Source organism: Phycodurus eques, chromosome 1 (genome assembly GCF_024500275.1).
Source record: "Phycodurus eques isolate BA_2022a chromosome 1, UOR_Pequ_1.1, whole genome shotgun sequence".
In the NCBI taxonomy this organism is placed as follows: Eukaryota; Metazoa; Chordata; class Actinopteri; order Syngnathiformes; family Syngnathidae; genus Phycodurus; species Phycodurus eques.
The window spans coordinates 20835021-20850426 of NC_084525.1; the positions used below are offsets into that span (position 1 = coordinate 20835021).

General features: G+C 43.7%; 2 protein-coding genes across 2 annotated transcripts; both read left to right on the forward strand.

Annotated features, from left to right (window-relative positions):
• Positions 1-278: 278 nt before the first annotated feature.
• Positions 279-1121, forward strand: LOC133408648 (transcription factor HES-5-like). Its single transcript, XM_061687802.1, has 2 exons — positions 279-358; positions 462-1121. The coding sequence occupies exons 1-2, from the start codon at positions 302-304 to the stop codon at positions 873-875; spliced, it is 471 nt and encodes a 156-aa protein (XP_061543786.1). The 5' UTR covers positions 279-301; the 3' UTR covers positions 876-1121.
• An 8367-nt stretch (positions 1122-9488) lies between these two features.
• her12 (hairy-related 12) lies at positions 9489-12953 on the forward strand. The gene is given in 3 exon segments (XM_061688232.1): positions 9489-9572; positions 9574-9657; positions 12567-12953. Coding segments are annotated over 3 exon segments (555 nt in total).
• Positions 12954-15406: the final 2453 nt, after the last annotated feature.

The following is a 15406-nucleotide window of genomic DNA, read 5'->3' on the forward strand; positions in this document are numbered from 1 at the left end:
CACCTACGTCCACCTCCAGCGCCCCACCACGACTCTTTTCTCTCCCAATCTATCCCCCCACCTGCTCCCCGGAGACACGCTCCATTGTCCCTGGGGCCATAAACATTTCATTGAGCATGTGGCGGCCCTGACTGCGTTCCTCTGAGCCCTTCCCGGCTTTCCCATTGGCTCGGGGAGTGTGAGAACCTCAGCTGAGCCAGAGACCCACACATTCATATGGAGATGGGCATGTATAAATACAAGGAGAAGGCAGAGAGGAAGGCAGCTCACACTTGGAGAGCGAGCAGACCTGGCTGCAACCATGGCTCCCACTGTTTACGGACCGGGTCACTTCTTCAAGGAGACTTCAGTTCACAAGGTAAACCGCATTCCTCACTGGGCGTCTCTCTTGAAACGAACCAAGTGTCGTTGTAAACCTTCAACAGTTCCTGGGGGCTCAATGGTTACGCTGTCTTTTTCAGCTGAGAAAGCCAATGGTGGAGAAGCTGCGGCGAGACCGCATCAACACCAGCATCGAGCAGCTCAAGTCCCTGCTGGGCCCCGAGTTCCTCCGGCAGCAGCCCGACTCCAAGCAGGAGAAGGCCGACATCCTGGAGATGGCCGTGTGCTACCTGAGGAGCTGGCAGCAGCGGCAGCGTATCCCCTCCTCCTCCTCCAACGGCTACGCCCACTGTGTTCATCAGGCCGTCAGCTTCCTCTCCCACTGCAAGGTCCAGAGCCCGGCCCAGAGGCGACTGCTCGGACACTTCCAAGACCTGCAGGCGTCCAGCGGGACCAACAGGGGCGCTCCGAAAACCCCGTCGCCCCCGGGCTCACCTCTCAGCTCCTGTAAGGGTGCCAGCCCGGCTGGTGTTGCCCTGTGGAGGCCCTGGTAAATGCTGACGACCACAAGCCACAAGGTAAAGACTCTGTGAAGTCAAGTTCTTTTGGGTCACTGGGTGGCCAAATAGGCGCCGTCTGCCAGTATTCCTTTGGGAGGATTTGATGAGGTTAAGGTTTTACTGAACGACTTCCATCGTCACCGTGTGACCGTGTGTATTGACTGTGACATCGCACCCACGTTGGGTTCCGATTTATTGAAGAATTCTTTGTCTTTGATACTGTGTATCAGTTAAGCGTCCTGCAATGCATCCTATGGATTTACTCGTGCTGTAAATCCTATTTTGATTTAACACTATTGTCACTATGTGTATGGCTTTATGTTCGACAACACATCTACATGTCTTTACAATTCTATTGTTCAGAATGGATGATTGTCATGTTCTACTTTGAATGCCTTTTGAAAAGGAATGTTGTGCTTCCCTGAGAAGAAAATAAATAAAAAGCTTGCAAATCCTATACTCTTCACGTGTTTATTCCAGAAAGTGTCACAGGATTAAAATGATGACACAATGAAATCAGCATTTGTTGCACAATGTGCTCAAGGAAACACTGGCAACTGTGTCAAAGCAGATGTCTGGGTAATTTATATAGGATGTTATTACACACTATATCAATGTTTGCCAACATTTTATTAGAAAATATATCACAAAACAAAAATGTCAGAAAAAGTATGTACTCAAAAAAGTATATACTGAAATAATGATGATCTTTTCTCAATTTACTCACGACTTGATTACTTCGTGTGAAATCTGGGCCGGTTTAGTTGAACACAAAGCTTGTATTCTGCTGAATAAATGCAACATGTTGACATTATTTGTTGTAAATAAATATGACAGACTAATATGCCGCAGCACACTTGTTGGGAATCAATTAATTGTACCATTATTTCATATTGCTGTTTTCGTCAAATGCTTTTTACGTGAACCTTCCTGTTATGTGTTGGGTCGAATTGACCCACCCATGCATTTTCTATAGCACTCATCGTCATCAGGGTCACGGGTGAGCTGGAGCATATCCCAGCTGACTTTGGGCAAGAGGCAGGGTACACCCTTGACTCATCGCAAGTCAATCGCGCACCGACTGCGCCAGTGGTTCTCAACGGTTGTCACCCTGGGACCCGCATTTTGTTCTTGCCGCCAAGTCGCAACCCACTTTCACTGAAGAGAAGAACAATAATGAACATAAATTGTTCAAAAATAGCCTTTGGAAACATATGAATATCATACTGTCTTTTTAAGCATAAAAACACGTGCTTACATGTTCAAAATGCCTCTCAGAGCACCTTAAACCGAGGGGGAACATGACAACTTCATGTAGAAAAATTAATAAAGTAAAATTAGCTTCCATAATTGCACAAAATACCGCTACAAATTGTCACTTATCTTGGCACTGATCTTTTCTTTTTAGAAATGTCGAAATAATGTTATTTTCCAAATAGGTCAAGTCGAACGTGGCATGCATTTTGAATATTTTACTGGAGACGGGGTCCTCAGTTGACTGCGGTACACGACAGAACGTCCATCCATCCATCCATTTTCCAAGCCGCTTATCCTCACAAGGGACGCGGGTGTGCCGGAGCCTTTCCCAGCTATCTTCGGGCAGGAGGCGGGGTACACCCTGAACTGGTCGCCAGCCAATTGCAGGGCAAACATAAACAAACAACCATTCACACTCACATTCACACCTAGGGGCAATTTAGAGACTTCAAGGAACCTACCATGCATGTTTTTGGGATGTGGGCGTAAACCGGAGTACCCGGAGAAAACCCACGCAGGTACGGGGAGAACATGCAAACTCCACATTCACATTCACAACTTTGGACAATCTGGAGTCATGAACCTAATGTGGATGTTTTTGGAATGAGAGATGAAGTTAGAGAAAACTCCCAAGAAAATATGGAGAGGTGAGATTCAAACTCAGAACCTCAGAACTGTGAGGCAGACTTACTAACCACTAGAGGACTGTGCTGCCCTAACTTGACCCGTTTGAAGGATAAATAAATACAATGTTATTTGAAATGTAAAATGAGTAAAATGTCATCGATCTGTGTGAGGTAGTTCACTGAATATTGATTGAAATGGTTAGTAATTGAGTTACCAGTTTGACATAAACAGTGTTTATTTGAATATTTTGGCCTTATAACATTTCAGGAAAACTGACACAAGATCATTTTTGCTGTCACTGCCAAACGAAGGCAATGAAATGAAAACAATGAGCTGCCAGAGGGGTAAAAACTGGATCATGAACTTGAATTAATTATTGTGAGCTGCTTTTAGTATGCAGTCAAGTGCCGAACATTGTTGGTGGCTATGGAAAGCCCCCTTCCCAACTCGCGCAAATGTGAGTTGCACCCGTATACTTGATTTCACTGCAGGTGTCTGCTGCCAAAAAGCTTGTGTTCTCATGCAATTCTCATCTGGTTGGTGCACATTGGGTGACCCCCGCCCCCCGCCCCGTGCGTCCCACTTGTGTTGTGGTGGTCGGGGCGTGCTGTCTCGTGCTTGAATTATGTGTCAAGTGCCACTAAAGTCTTTGCCAACTATTTGTGTGTGTGTGTGTGTGTGTGTGCGCGCGCATGTACAACTTGTGTTTGGAATGTGGCATTCCTTTCCTGGGACTTTCTCAGGGTCTAGTTGGCCAAGCCAGATGGCCCGACAGACCTGAGCCCCCCCCACCACCCACTTCCAACAAGAGATCAAACACCGTAGCTAATGTGATGTGTAACAAGACACACTTCCATTGTCCCTGCCCAGGGGCCGAGCTGAATGGCCACGGACTGTGGGAAACGACAGAGAGCGCACTCACAGAGGGATGGCTTGACGTGAAGACTCTCTCTGTTGCCGACCAGCCCCACTTTATGGCAGGAATTCTGAAGATGTGCAAGTGGGAGGGGAACTCGTCTTCACACACACTTGTGGGCAAAAATAGAGACCTCCGGCAGGCCCAAACAAGACAGCCAAGCAATGTAGAAGACATAAAGAAGATGACACATAAAGAAACTATTGTGTCTTTGGAGGCCACACTGAAGAGAACGTTTATGTGCTGAGAGCCAGTAGGTAGGTAGGTAGGTAGATAGATAGATAGATAGATAGATAGATAGATAGATAGATAGATAGATAGATAGATAGATAGATAGATAGATAGATAGATGGATGGATGGATGGATGGATGGATGGATGGGTAGGTAGACAGATTCGGGGTCGTTGCAATGAAGACAGTTGACTCGACGCAGATGGTGCAGAGATCGCGTGTATTTTTGTGTGTCTGTGAGTGTGCGCGTGGGTGTGTGTGCGCGCGCGTGTGCTTCTGCCCAGCCACCACAAAAGATCAATTAACATTCCCAGTTGAGCAGGGAGGAGCGGCTCGGGGCCTTTGTAGTGCATTGAGCCTGATGGTGGGAACTGGTGGGAAAGTGGGCGCACAGGCCTACTCACACTGAACACCCATATCGAGGGGGCCTACTCCATTACTACAGTACAGCTACTCCACTACTCTCTCTAAGGAGCGCTGATAATGCCATTTAGTTGACACTAATGTGACATGTCACGTCACCACACCACCTGCAGGCAAAGTGTGCCGGCCGGCACTGGTTTGGCGCTGCAAATATCATCATGCGACATAAGGTCCAGACACCAAATAGCCAAGAACCTTGAAAATAAGAGTATGTAAAGAAGAGGAGGAAAAGACTCCCACTCGCGACTAGGCTAGTATGTATTAGCCGGTAGTGGGGTCATGGACCAGCGATGGACTGGCGTTGGCTCTGTCCAGTACAAACATTCACGCCTATGGGCAATTTAGCCCACGTATGTTTTTGGGATGAAACCGGAGTGCCCTGAGGAACCCCACCCAGGTACGGGGAGAACATGCAAACTCCACATATACATATACAGGAAGTCCTCGAGTTACGACGCACTCGACGTACGACGTTTCGACTTTACGACGCCCGTGCCTCGTCCGCCATTTTGTCCCAGCGCCATCGTGTTTCTGCTTAGCTAGTGCATAGTGCTTGTCTGTGTTTGTGCGCCGGGAGTATCTTTGCCTTTTTTCACACTCTCAGCAGTAATGGTAAGTACAGCATCTTATTTTTTAATTTTAATGTATTTTAGTTTCTTTATACGAAGTGTTAACCTTTCCTGCTACGGTCACCTGACTGTGGTCGGAAGACGCAGGGGTTAACTCCTTTCTCTCCAATAAAGGCACGAAGCACCGATTTGCTGCTTTAATGGCTTTATTTGCTCCTCTGCCCATTCAACGTCAACGGGTCCTCCGCTAATCGCTACTCTTACCTGGTCGCCGTTACTCCACTTGCCACTGTACACACTCGCACCGGAGCGCACTCCTTCCTCCTTCGCAGTCCCGTCTCACTCGCACATCGACGCACATACCCACACACACTGAGCTTGCTGTCACAATCACGTGGGACAATACCCGGAACACAAGTATTTCGCTGTAAATTTCGACTTTAACGGTGAAATCCGACCAAAGTGGAAATTCGTGTTACGTCGCCAGCGTAGGAACGGAATTCCTTCGTAAATCGAGGACTTCCTCTATACACACGCACACACGTATATGTATATACACACACGCACACACACAGGTTACGCCCCTTTTTCACTTTTTTATATTGCGGCCATTTGCTAAAATCATTCAAGTTCATTTTTTTTCAACATTAATGTACACACAGAACCCCATATTGACAGAAAAAAAATGTAATTGTTGAAATTTTTGCAGATTTATTAATAAAGAAAAACGGAAATTTCAAACAGCCATAAGTATTTAGACCCTTTGCTCGGTATTTAGTAGAAGCACCCTTTTGAGCTAATACAGCCATGAGTCTTTCTGGGAATGATACAACAAGTTTTTCCACACCTGGATTTGGGGATCCTCTACCATTCCTCCTTGCAGATCCTCTCCAGTTCTGTCAGGTTGGATGGTCAACGTTGGTGGACAGCCATTTTCAGGTCTTTCCAGAGATGCTCAATTGGGTTTAAATCAGGGTTCTGGCTGGGCCATTCAAAAATAGTCACGGAGTTGTTCTGAAGCCACTCCGTTATTTTAGCTGTGTGCTTAGGGTCTTTTTTTGAAGGTGAACCTTCGGCCCAGTCTGAGGTCTAAGCACTCTGGAGAAGGTTTTCTTCCAGGATATCCCTGTACTTGGCCGCATTCATCTTTCCATTGATTGCAACCAGTCGTCCTGTCCCTGCAGCTGAAAAACACCTCCACGGCATGATGCTGCCACCACGATGCTTCACTGTTGGGACTGTATTGGACAGGTGATGAGCAGTGCCTGGTTTTCTCCACACATACCGCTTAGAATTCAGGCCAACAATTTCTATCTTGGTCTCATCAGACCAGAGAATCTTATTTCTCACCATCTTGGAGTCCTACAGGTGTTTTTTTAGCTAACTCCATGCGGGCTTTCATGTGTCTTGCACTGAGGAGAAGCTTCTGTCTGGCCCTTCTGCCATAAAGCCCCGACTGGTGGAGGGCTGCAGTGATGGTTGCCTTTCTAGAACTTTCTCCCATCTCCCGACTGCCTCTCTGGAGCTCAGCCACAGTGATCTTTGGGTTTTTCTTTACCTCTCTCACCAAGGCTCTTCTCCCCCGATTGCTCAGTTTGGCCGGACGGAAGGGTTCTGATCGTCCAAAATGTCTTCCATTTCAGGATTATGGAGGCCACTGTGCTCTTAGGAACCTTAAGTGCAGCACACATTTTTTTGTAACCTTGGCCAGATCTGTGCCTTGCCGCAATTATGTCTCTGAGCTCTTCAGGCAGTTCCTTTGACCTCATGATTCTCATTCGCTCTGACATGCACTGTGACCTGTACGGTCTTATATAGACAGGGGTGTGGCTTTCCTCAAGTCCAATCAGTATAATCAAATACAGCTGGACTCCAACGAAGTGTAGAACCATCTCAAGGATGACCAGAAGTAATGGACAGCACCAGAGTTAAATATGAGTGTCACAGCAAATGGCTGTGTGATCTTTCAGTTTTTCTTTTTTTACTAAATCAGCAGAAATTTCAACAATTACGTTTTTTTTCTGTCAATATGGGGTGCTGTGTGTACATTAATGAGGAAAACAATGAATTTAAATGATTTTAACAAATGGCTGCAATATAACAAAGAGGGGGTCAAATTTTAAGGGGGTCTGAAAACTCCACATTCCAAAATATATATATATATATAAGCACATCTGCCCCGCAGTTCTGAGGACCGGGGTTCAAATCCCGGGCCCATCTGTGTGGAGTTTGCATGTTCTCTCCGTGCCTGTGTGGGTATTCTCCGGCTACTGTGGTTTACTCCCACATTCCAAAAGCATGCATGGTAGGTTAATTAAAAAGTCTAAATTGCAATAAGGTGTGAATGTGAGTGTGAATGGTTGCTTGCTTAGATGTGCCCTGCGATTGGCTGGCAACCAGTTCAGGGTGTACCCCGCCTGTCGTCCGAAGATAGCTGGGATAGGCTCAAGCACGCCCTCGACCCTAGTGAGGATAAGCGGTATGGAAAATGGATGGATGGATAGATATATATTAATATGTATTAAAGTTAATATATCATAATATGGTTTATTGTTTTTCGAACAGTCTATTGTCTTCATTTTATAGTGTTTGTCTTGGCTGTCTAGCTTCCAGTCATGTGTGGATTTTTAATTTTTTTTTGGGGGGGGGGGGGGGGTTTAATCAGATTTCATCTTCTATGTGTTGCCATGTAAATAAGTGTAATCTGCCCAGGGCCTTCAATGCAAATGCTGGCCCATGCCACACACGAGGGTAATGGCTGTTTATTATTTTTTTCAACCAATCAGATTTTAGATTCAATCAACAGGGCTACCAAGAACGCCCCGAGTGATGCATGTGTGTAATGTTGTTTGAGGAGTCTAATTTACGTCATTTGCGCATATGTGACGTGCAATTATTCAATTTCTCCCGGGCAATCGTCAAGTTCTGCCACTGACCAGAAGTGGCGAAATTTTGAGTTTCAAAATAAGAGCAATAACTGGAAAAGATGTGTTTGCTGCTTAAATGTTGCTAGCGTAATATAGTTTTGATAGAATATAGCGTAATATAGTTTTGATAGAACAGAATCGAACAGAATAGAATAGAGTTTATTGGCACTGTACAAAGATTTGCCTTGTAAAGTGTATTTCTTGCTTAGAAAACCACACCCACACAACTAAACATGTATGCACGAAGAGACAGGAATTGCATTGAAGGGAAAAATTGAAGGAGAAGCCAGAATTCACACACATTTTGAATTTGAAAGTATTTTTCTATTAATCTATTAAATTTGGTTATCTTAAGCATTCTTAGTTTCCTTTTCATGTGTGTTTTATTGTTATTTGAGCTGTCACATGATTTGTGCATGGGTGGTAATGTCACAGTGGCTGGAGGTGCGAAACATACGATGCAGTTGGTAGAAGATAGTGTCAGTACAGAATTGTAAGTTTGTTTGGCTGTGCTATAATGAAAAGTGAGTATCGACACGCAAGTACACATATATAAGTGCCCTGTTAACAATAGCCAGTACCTGTGTCTTTAGTGTTTTATACAACGTTAAGTAGTGAAAGATTTCGTGTAGCAATTAAGTTAGTGGCCAAATAAATAATAAATAAAATCTCCCTCTCGCACTTGCTCGCTCTCTCCCTCTCTCTCTCTCGCTCTCTCTCTCTCTCTCTCTTCTCTCTTTCTCTCTCTTCTCTCTCTCTCTCTCTCTCTCTCTCTCTCTCTCTCTGTGATGTGATGGCGGTTTAAATATATATATATATACATACATACATAGTCCTGACAACAACTCGACTGAGATGTTGTGGCATGACCTCAAGAGAGCTATACACACCAGACATCCCAGGATTCTTTCTGAACTCCAAAACCTTTGCTAGGACGAATGGTCCAAAATTCATCCTGATTGTTGTGCACATCTGACAGGAAACATTTGGTTGAGGTTACTACTGCCATAGGAGGGTCAACCAGTTATTAAATCCAAGGGTTTGCTTACTTTGTCCTCCCTGCCCTGTAAATGTGTACATGTTATGTGCTGTAAAAATATCAACAAATATAATTGTATGTGTGGTATTAGTGTAATTAATTTATTTTTGTGATTTAGATGAAGAGCAGACCACATTTGATGACCGATTTATGAAGAAATTTAAGAAATGCCAAAGGGTTCCTATGATAGATATCATAGGATAGATAGATAGATAGATAGATAGATAGATAGGTAGGTAGGTAGGTAGGTAGGTAGGTAGGTAGGTAGGTAGGTAGGTAGATTCCCTTGGAAAATGTTACAGGTCCACTGCCACACTTGCACTTTATGTTGTTTTAGTACGGTGACATTTGGTCTTTCACTGGCAGCAAAGTTCTCTTCGAGCCGCAGCCCCAAGTTTGTCACTTCATATAATTTTTAGCTCCCCACTATTGTATTTTGACCATAAATGTGCGATGAGTTACTGTGCCCTGCTTTACCACTCATTGCTTATCTTGGGAAACATGCCCGGCACAGATACATGACCTCTGGGTTATTGATGTCTCTTCTATTGTTGTGTTGGGAGTCCCACTGGTCAGAGTGTGGGAACCCCAGCCGGGCCTGAGCCACATGCCTTTGTTATGCTAATATGAACCTATAAAATGAAGAGCAGCCTCCGCACAGATACCAGAGCCTACACTACTATCCTGCCAGAAGTTTCTCCTCTACGCCTGGATAGAAATGGCGCCTTGCTCCTCCAACTTCTCCTTCATGCAACATGCCAGGATTTCTGAGAGGGACAACATCAAAGTAAGTCATGGAGCCGATCTTTTCTCAAATGTATTACTGAGCAGCAGATGTAGGTGATGATAGAGCACAGGTGTCAAACTCAGGGCAGTCACATAATTTTATAATTCAATCATGTGTGCCTCCTTCATGTTTCTTGCTAAAATCTGAAGCAAAATTGCAAATTGTCTTCACTTATAACAACGTTATTGCAAGCATTTCTGTCACATCAAAAAATACAAATAAACAATAGATCAACAAACAATATTCCTTGTCTTCTGATTTCAAAACTAGTTATCCATCAATTTGTTGTTGATGTGTAATACTATGATGATGTTTTTATACTATACATTTATATTAGCACATATATTTGCTTACGTTGGGCAGAATCCTCACATTTCCAAAACCATCGCTTTTAAGGAAACCACAAAAACAGCATGTTTGTTTGCCGTTTTCAACAAACTAGATTGGTGAATAATTTGAAAAAATAACATACCCACCGACCCCAACAGTATGGCTTTGTAAAAAAATAAAAAATTGACCGACCAAATTTGGATCTAGATGTATATATTTATATTTACGGCGCAGGTTCGATTCCCAGCCATTGAACCAATACCTAGCCATTACCTGTCGCAAGCCGGACATCACAACATATTTAGTATACTAACTCAAAAATTCACAACCAGTGTGCCGTGAGAGATAATCCAGAGTGCTGGGGAAAATTAGTCAATTTCACTTAACTTGTCCGAAAAGTATTACTTATTAATTACAAATATATTTTTGCCCATCTATCTATGCCAGTGATGTATTGTGACAGGTACAGAACAATTAAAAGCTCTTCCATTAGGTGACAGAAGGTAAAGTAAAGCTTTGCTTCCACCTGTTGCCATTCATACTAGTCATGGCTTCTTGTGAGTATATCTGATTTTGTGAACAGACCCAGATTTCATACTGAGTAAGTCCATTTGTGAGTAAATTGAGATGAGATCATCATTATTTCAGTATTCATACACTTTGTGCCATTTTTCTTGTGCCATGGGATTTTTGTAAAGTATAATCAAGGTTGGGAATTTTCAACACATGCTAAGAAGGGGTTTGGTTAAAGAATTTTTGTCAATATCAGTTAAAAGTGAAGAAAAATACGCACTTTTGGTACAGAATCCGTTCAGCAAGACATATGTTGTCTTGCTTAAGTGTGCCACCTACAACCCCAATTCCAATGAAGTTGGGACGTTGTGTTAAACATAATTAAAACAGAATACAATGATTTGCAAATCATGTTAAACATATATTTAATTGAATACACTACAAAGACAAGATATTTAATGTTCAAACTGATAAACTTGATTGGTTTTAGCAAATAATCATGAACTTCGAATTTTATGGCTGCAACACGTTCCAAAAAAGCTGGGACAGGGTCATGTTTACCACTGTGTTACATCACCTTTTCTTTTAACAACATTCAATAAACGTTTGGGAACTGAGGACATCAATTGTTGAAGCTTCGTAGGTGGAATTCTTTCCCATTCTTGCTTGATGTACATCTTCAGCTGTTCAACAGTCCGGGGTCTCCGTTGTCGTATTTTACGCTTCATAATGCGCCACACATTTTCAATGGGAGACAGGTCTGGACTGCAGGCAGGCCAGTCTCGTACCAGCACTCTTTTACTACGAAGTCACGCTGTTGTAACACGTGCAGAATGTGGTTTGGCATTGTCTTGCTGAAATAAGCAGGGGCATCCATGAAAAAGACGTTGCTTGGATGGCACCATATGTTTCTCCAAAACCTGTATGTACCTTTCAGCATGAATGGTGCCTTCACAGATGTGTAAGTTACCCATGCCATTGGCACTAACACAGCCCCATACCATCACAGATGCTGGCTTTTGAACTTTGCGTCCATAACAGTCCGGATGGTTCTTTTCCTCTGGCCCAGAGGACACGACGTTCACAATTTCCAAAAACAATTTGAAATGTGGACTCGTCGGACCACAGAAGACTTTTCCACTTTGCATCAGTCCATCTTAGATGAGCTCGGGCTCAGAGAAGCCGGCGGCGTTTCTGGGTGTTGTTGATAAATGGGTTTTGCTTTGCATAGTAGAGTTTCAAGTTGCACTTACGGATGTAGCGCCGAACTGTATTTACTGACATTTGTTTCTGAAGTGTTCCTGAGCCCATGTGGCGATATCCTTTACACATTGATGTCGTTTGTTTTTTGATGCAGTGCCGCCTGAGGGATCGAAGGTCACGGGCATTCAATGTTGGTTTTCGGCCTTGCCCCTTACATGCAGTGATTTCTCCAGATTCTCTGAACCTTTTGATGATATTATGGACCGTAGATGATGAAATCCCTAAATTCCGTGCAATTGTACGTTGAGGAACATTGTCCTTAAACTGTTCGACTATTTTCTCACACACTTGTTCACAAAGAGGTGAACCTCGCCCCATCTTTGCTTGTGAATGACTTAGCAATTCAGGCAAGCTTCTTTTATGCCCAATCATGGCACCCACCTTTTCCCAATTAGTCTGTTCCCCTGTGGGATGTTCCAAACAGGTGCTTGATGAGCATTCCTCAACTTTCTCAGTCTTTTTTGCTACCTGTCCCAGCTTTTTTGGAACGTGTTGCAGCCATTAATGATTAAGTTCATGAATATTTGCTAAAAACAATCAGGTTTATCATTTTGAACATTAAATATATTGTCTTTGTAGTGTATTCAATTAAATGTAGGTTGAACATGATTTGAAAATCATGGCATTCTGTTTTGATTTATGTTTAACACAACGTCCCAACTTCATTGGAATTGGGGTTGTAAAATAATGACACCTTTGAGGCATGACAGACCTCTCAGAGAAACCATAACTACACTGTGGCCCATGATAAAAATGCCTTTGCGCTGACCTACATGTTTCTCCTCTGCTATCTCCCCGCTCAGTTAAGAAAGCCCGTCGTGGAGAAAATGCGTCGAGATCGCATCAACAGCTGCATCGAGCAACTCAAGCTCATCCTGGAGAAAGAATTCCACAAGCAAGAACCCAACTCCAAGCTGGAAAAGGCTGACATCCTGGAGATGACTGTCAGCTTTCTGAGGCAGCAGCTGCAGCCCTCCGCCAGTATGAGTGGCGGAGAATACAGCCGGGGCTACTCTCACTGCTGGAGGGACTCGCTGCACTTCCTCTCAGTGGCCCCCGGCAGCACGGGGGCCTCGCTGCGGGCTGAGATAGTCTGGAGGGACCACAGCTCCTCTCCGGGGGGTTCGCCTAGCAGAGGCCCCAGGCTGCAGGAGAGCAATGGAGGCACAGTGGTGTGGAGGCCCTGGTAGAAGACTTCGAACCCCTCCTCGCTTTGTAAGAAATACAGAATGCATTTCCAGCCTTGCTCCTTCCTCAACATCTCATCATATTGATGGAGACGTTGTGAAAGCCATAGCTCCCACTTATCTAGAAGTCTCTTTGCTTTGACTGTGATTCACCATTCGACCTTTGATCTCTGGTTTTGCGTGATGATGGTTTTAATGAATCGTTTACTCCAGTGGAGTTTTACAGTATACAGTATCTTGCTCGATTGTAACAGTGTATCTCTGCCATATTGTGCCGTACTGACAGCCCATGTTGAGAATATTTCTCTCTTATCGTTTGATGAACGCCAAATTGTATAATGCCAAATTGTATAATGCTGAGTGATGTGACGTCTGTGGCCGTGCGTGTGAATGTGACCATGTTACTGTTTTTGCTATGACATTTATGCTCTTAAACCCCATTTTGTATGACAATTAACAATAAGAATAAACCAATCATGAAAACAATCATTACGTTCTAGATTTTTGACTCAACGATGCAATAAAATCTTTTGTAAAGTCACAGAGGGCTTTAGAAATGAATTGTTTTTTCACATTCAAACAGGAATTAATGATTTTTTCGAGTCCAATTGTTACACGAAACTAGGGATGAGCGAGTACTGATACCAGGTATCGGCATCGGGCCAATACTGGCCTTATTTCTAGATACTAGATACTTGTGAAGGCTGCCGATACCAGCCACCGATACTTGAGGCAAAAAAAAAATGACATTGAGTATGGCCTCCTCAGCAGAGGTTGGCGCTACACTGCAGTGTATTGACCCATGGGTGAATCATCATGTCTGTCAGAAAAAATGAAAGGTCTTTGATCACAATGATCTGTCATTGTGTTAATTGCAAGTTTATATATCAAAAGTACTAGCAGGTACTAGGTATCTGTATCAGTGAATACTCAAGAGTGAATACTCCTACTCGTATCAGTCTGAAAAAAAGTGGTATCGAACATCCTTACACGAAAGTACTATTAAAACCCATTTGCACCATGAGACAATTCAAATACATTCATAAACATAGGTCAAAGTTCACAAACATAGGCCAAACTTTGTTATTGTTTGTTGGCCTAAATCATAATTATGGTATCTCATTATTTTCCACAGTTCTGCTACTCGTCCTCTTTTTTCTTCCCCTTTTACTGGTGGAAACGGCTTCCATAGTTCATGACCTACTATGAAAAAAAATCTTTATTTTTAATTTATTTATCAAACTAATTATAATCACGGTATGAATGTGAGTGTGAATGGTTGTTTGTGTATATGTGCCCTGCGATTGGCTGGCGAGCGGTTCAGGGTGTACCCCACCTCTCGCCCGGAGATAGCTGGGATAGGCTCCAGCACGCCCGCGACCCTAGTGAGGAGAAGCGGAACGGAAGATGAATGAATTATAATCCCTCAAAGGGAAAATCTAATTCCCACTCTGCTATATATTTTTGTGTTGCACACCACATACAAGAAGCAAATTACACACATGCAGACATGCAAGGAGCGAAAAAGTGAAAGGGGCCCGCAAATAGTGCTGCACCTCATGGTCCGGGAGCGGTGCCTTGCTCAAGGGCACCCCACAAGAGCCAGTAAGCAGACTAGCATCCCTCCAACAACTACTATAAATGTTTACATTTGTCCGCAGGGAGACTTTTAAGTAGCTCTAAAGCCTGAAACCTTTTAGATGAGCTACCGTTTTGAAAATCAAATGTGGCCCACCTCTGGTCTACACCGATATGGCTGACGTGAGAAATAAAACCATCAGGTGTATAAACTGAGGAGAAGAAAATCTTTTTATTCCATTTTCTAATAAGGCTGTAAAATACTTAACCGTCCTTAGATGTTGTCCCGCTTAGAGATCCTGACGTTTTGCATGAAAGACTAGAGTCGAGGAGCAAGGAACCATTTTTGTGCTTCTTCTGGATGCACTAGTACCTCGGTGATGGGGTCTGATTAGCATAGAAAGCCTGTGTGACTGCACAAGGGGATTGGACTGCCGTAACAATGGGAGACACATCAATAACTCCAAGGTGGGGCAGATTAGACACAGGGCTGACCAGGGGAGATAAAGGGTCTAAATTAGAGGGAGAATGATAGGCTGTCATCTTCTTATCAACCTATTGCTCTTATCTCTTATCCCATTCCCAAGCAAAATATTCCAGTGTGAATCTGGGCCCAGTTAAAGACTGGATTGAATGCATCCTGGGGGCCTCCAGGGGAAGGTATTGCCTGGTTAATTGATTTGATATGAACGAAGCTCTGTGATTGGCTGGCAACCAGTCTAATGTGCACCCTGCCGCTGACCCTAATGAGGACAAGTACTGTAGAAAATGGATGGATGGATAGGTCGGTAGACAGATTGGATTGGTGACACATCCATTTTGGAGATTGCCATGGCATCATATAACAGTTTGAATTTGCAGTTTCAAAACATGATCTA

Coding starts and splice junctions, on each gene's coding strand:
- LOC133408648 (XM_061687802.1), top strand. CDS start 302: ATGGCTCCCACTGTTTACGGACCGGGTCACTTCTTCAAGGAGACTTCA. Junction 359..461: donor AGGAGACTTCAGTTCACAAG/GTAAACCGCATT, acceptor TGTCTTTTTCAG/CTGAGAAAGCCAATGGTGGA.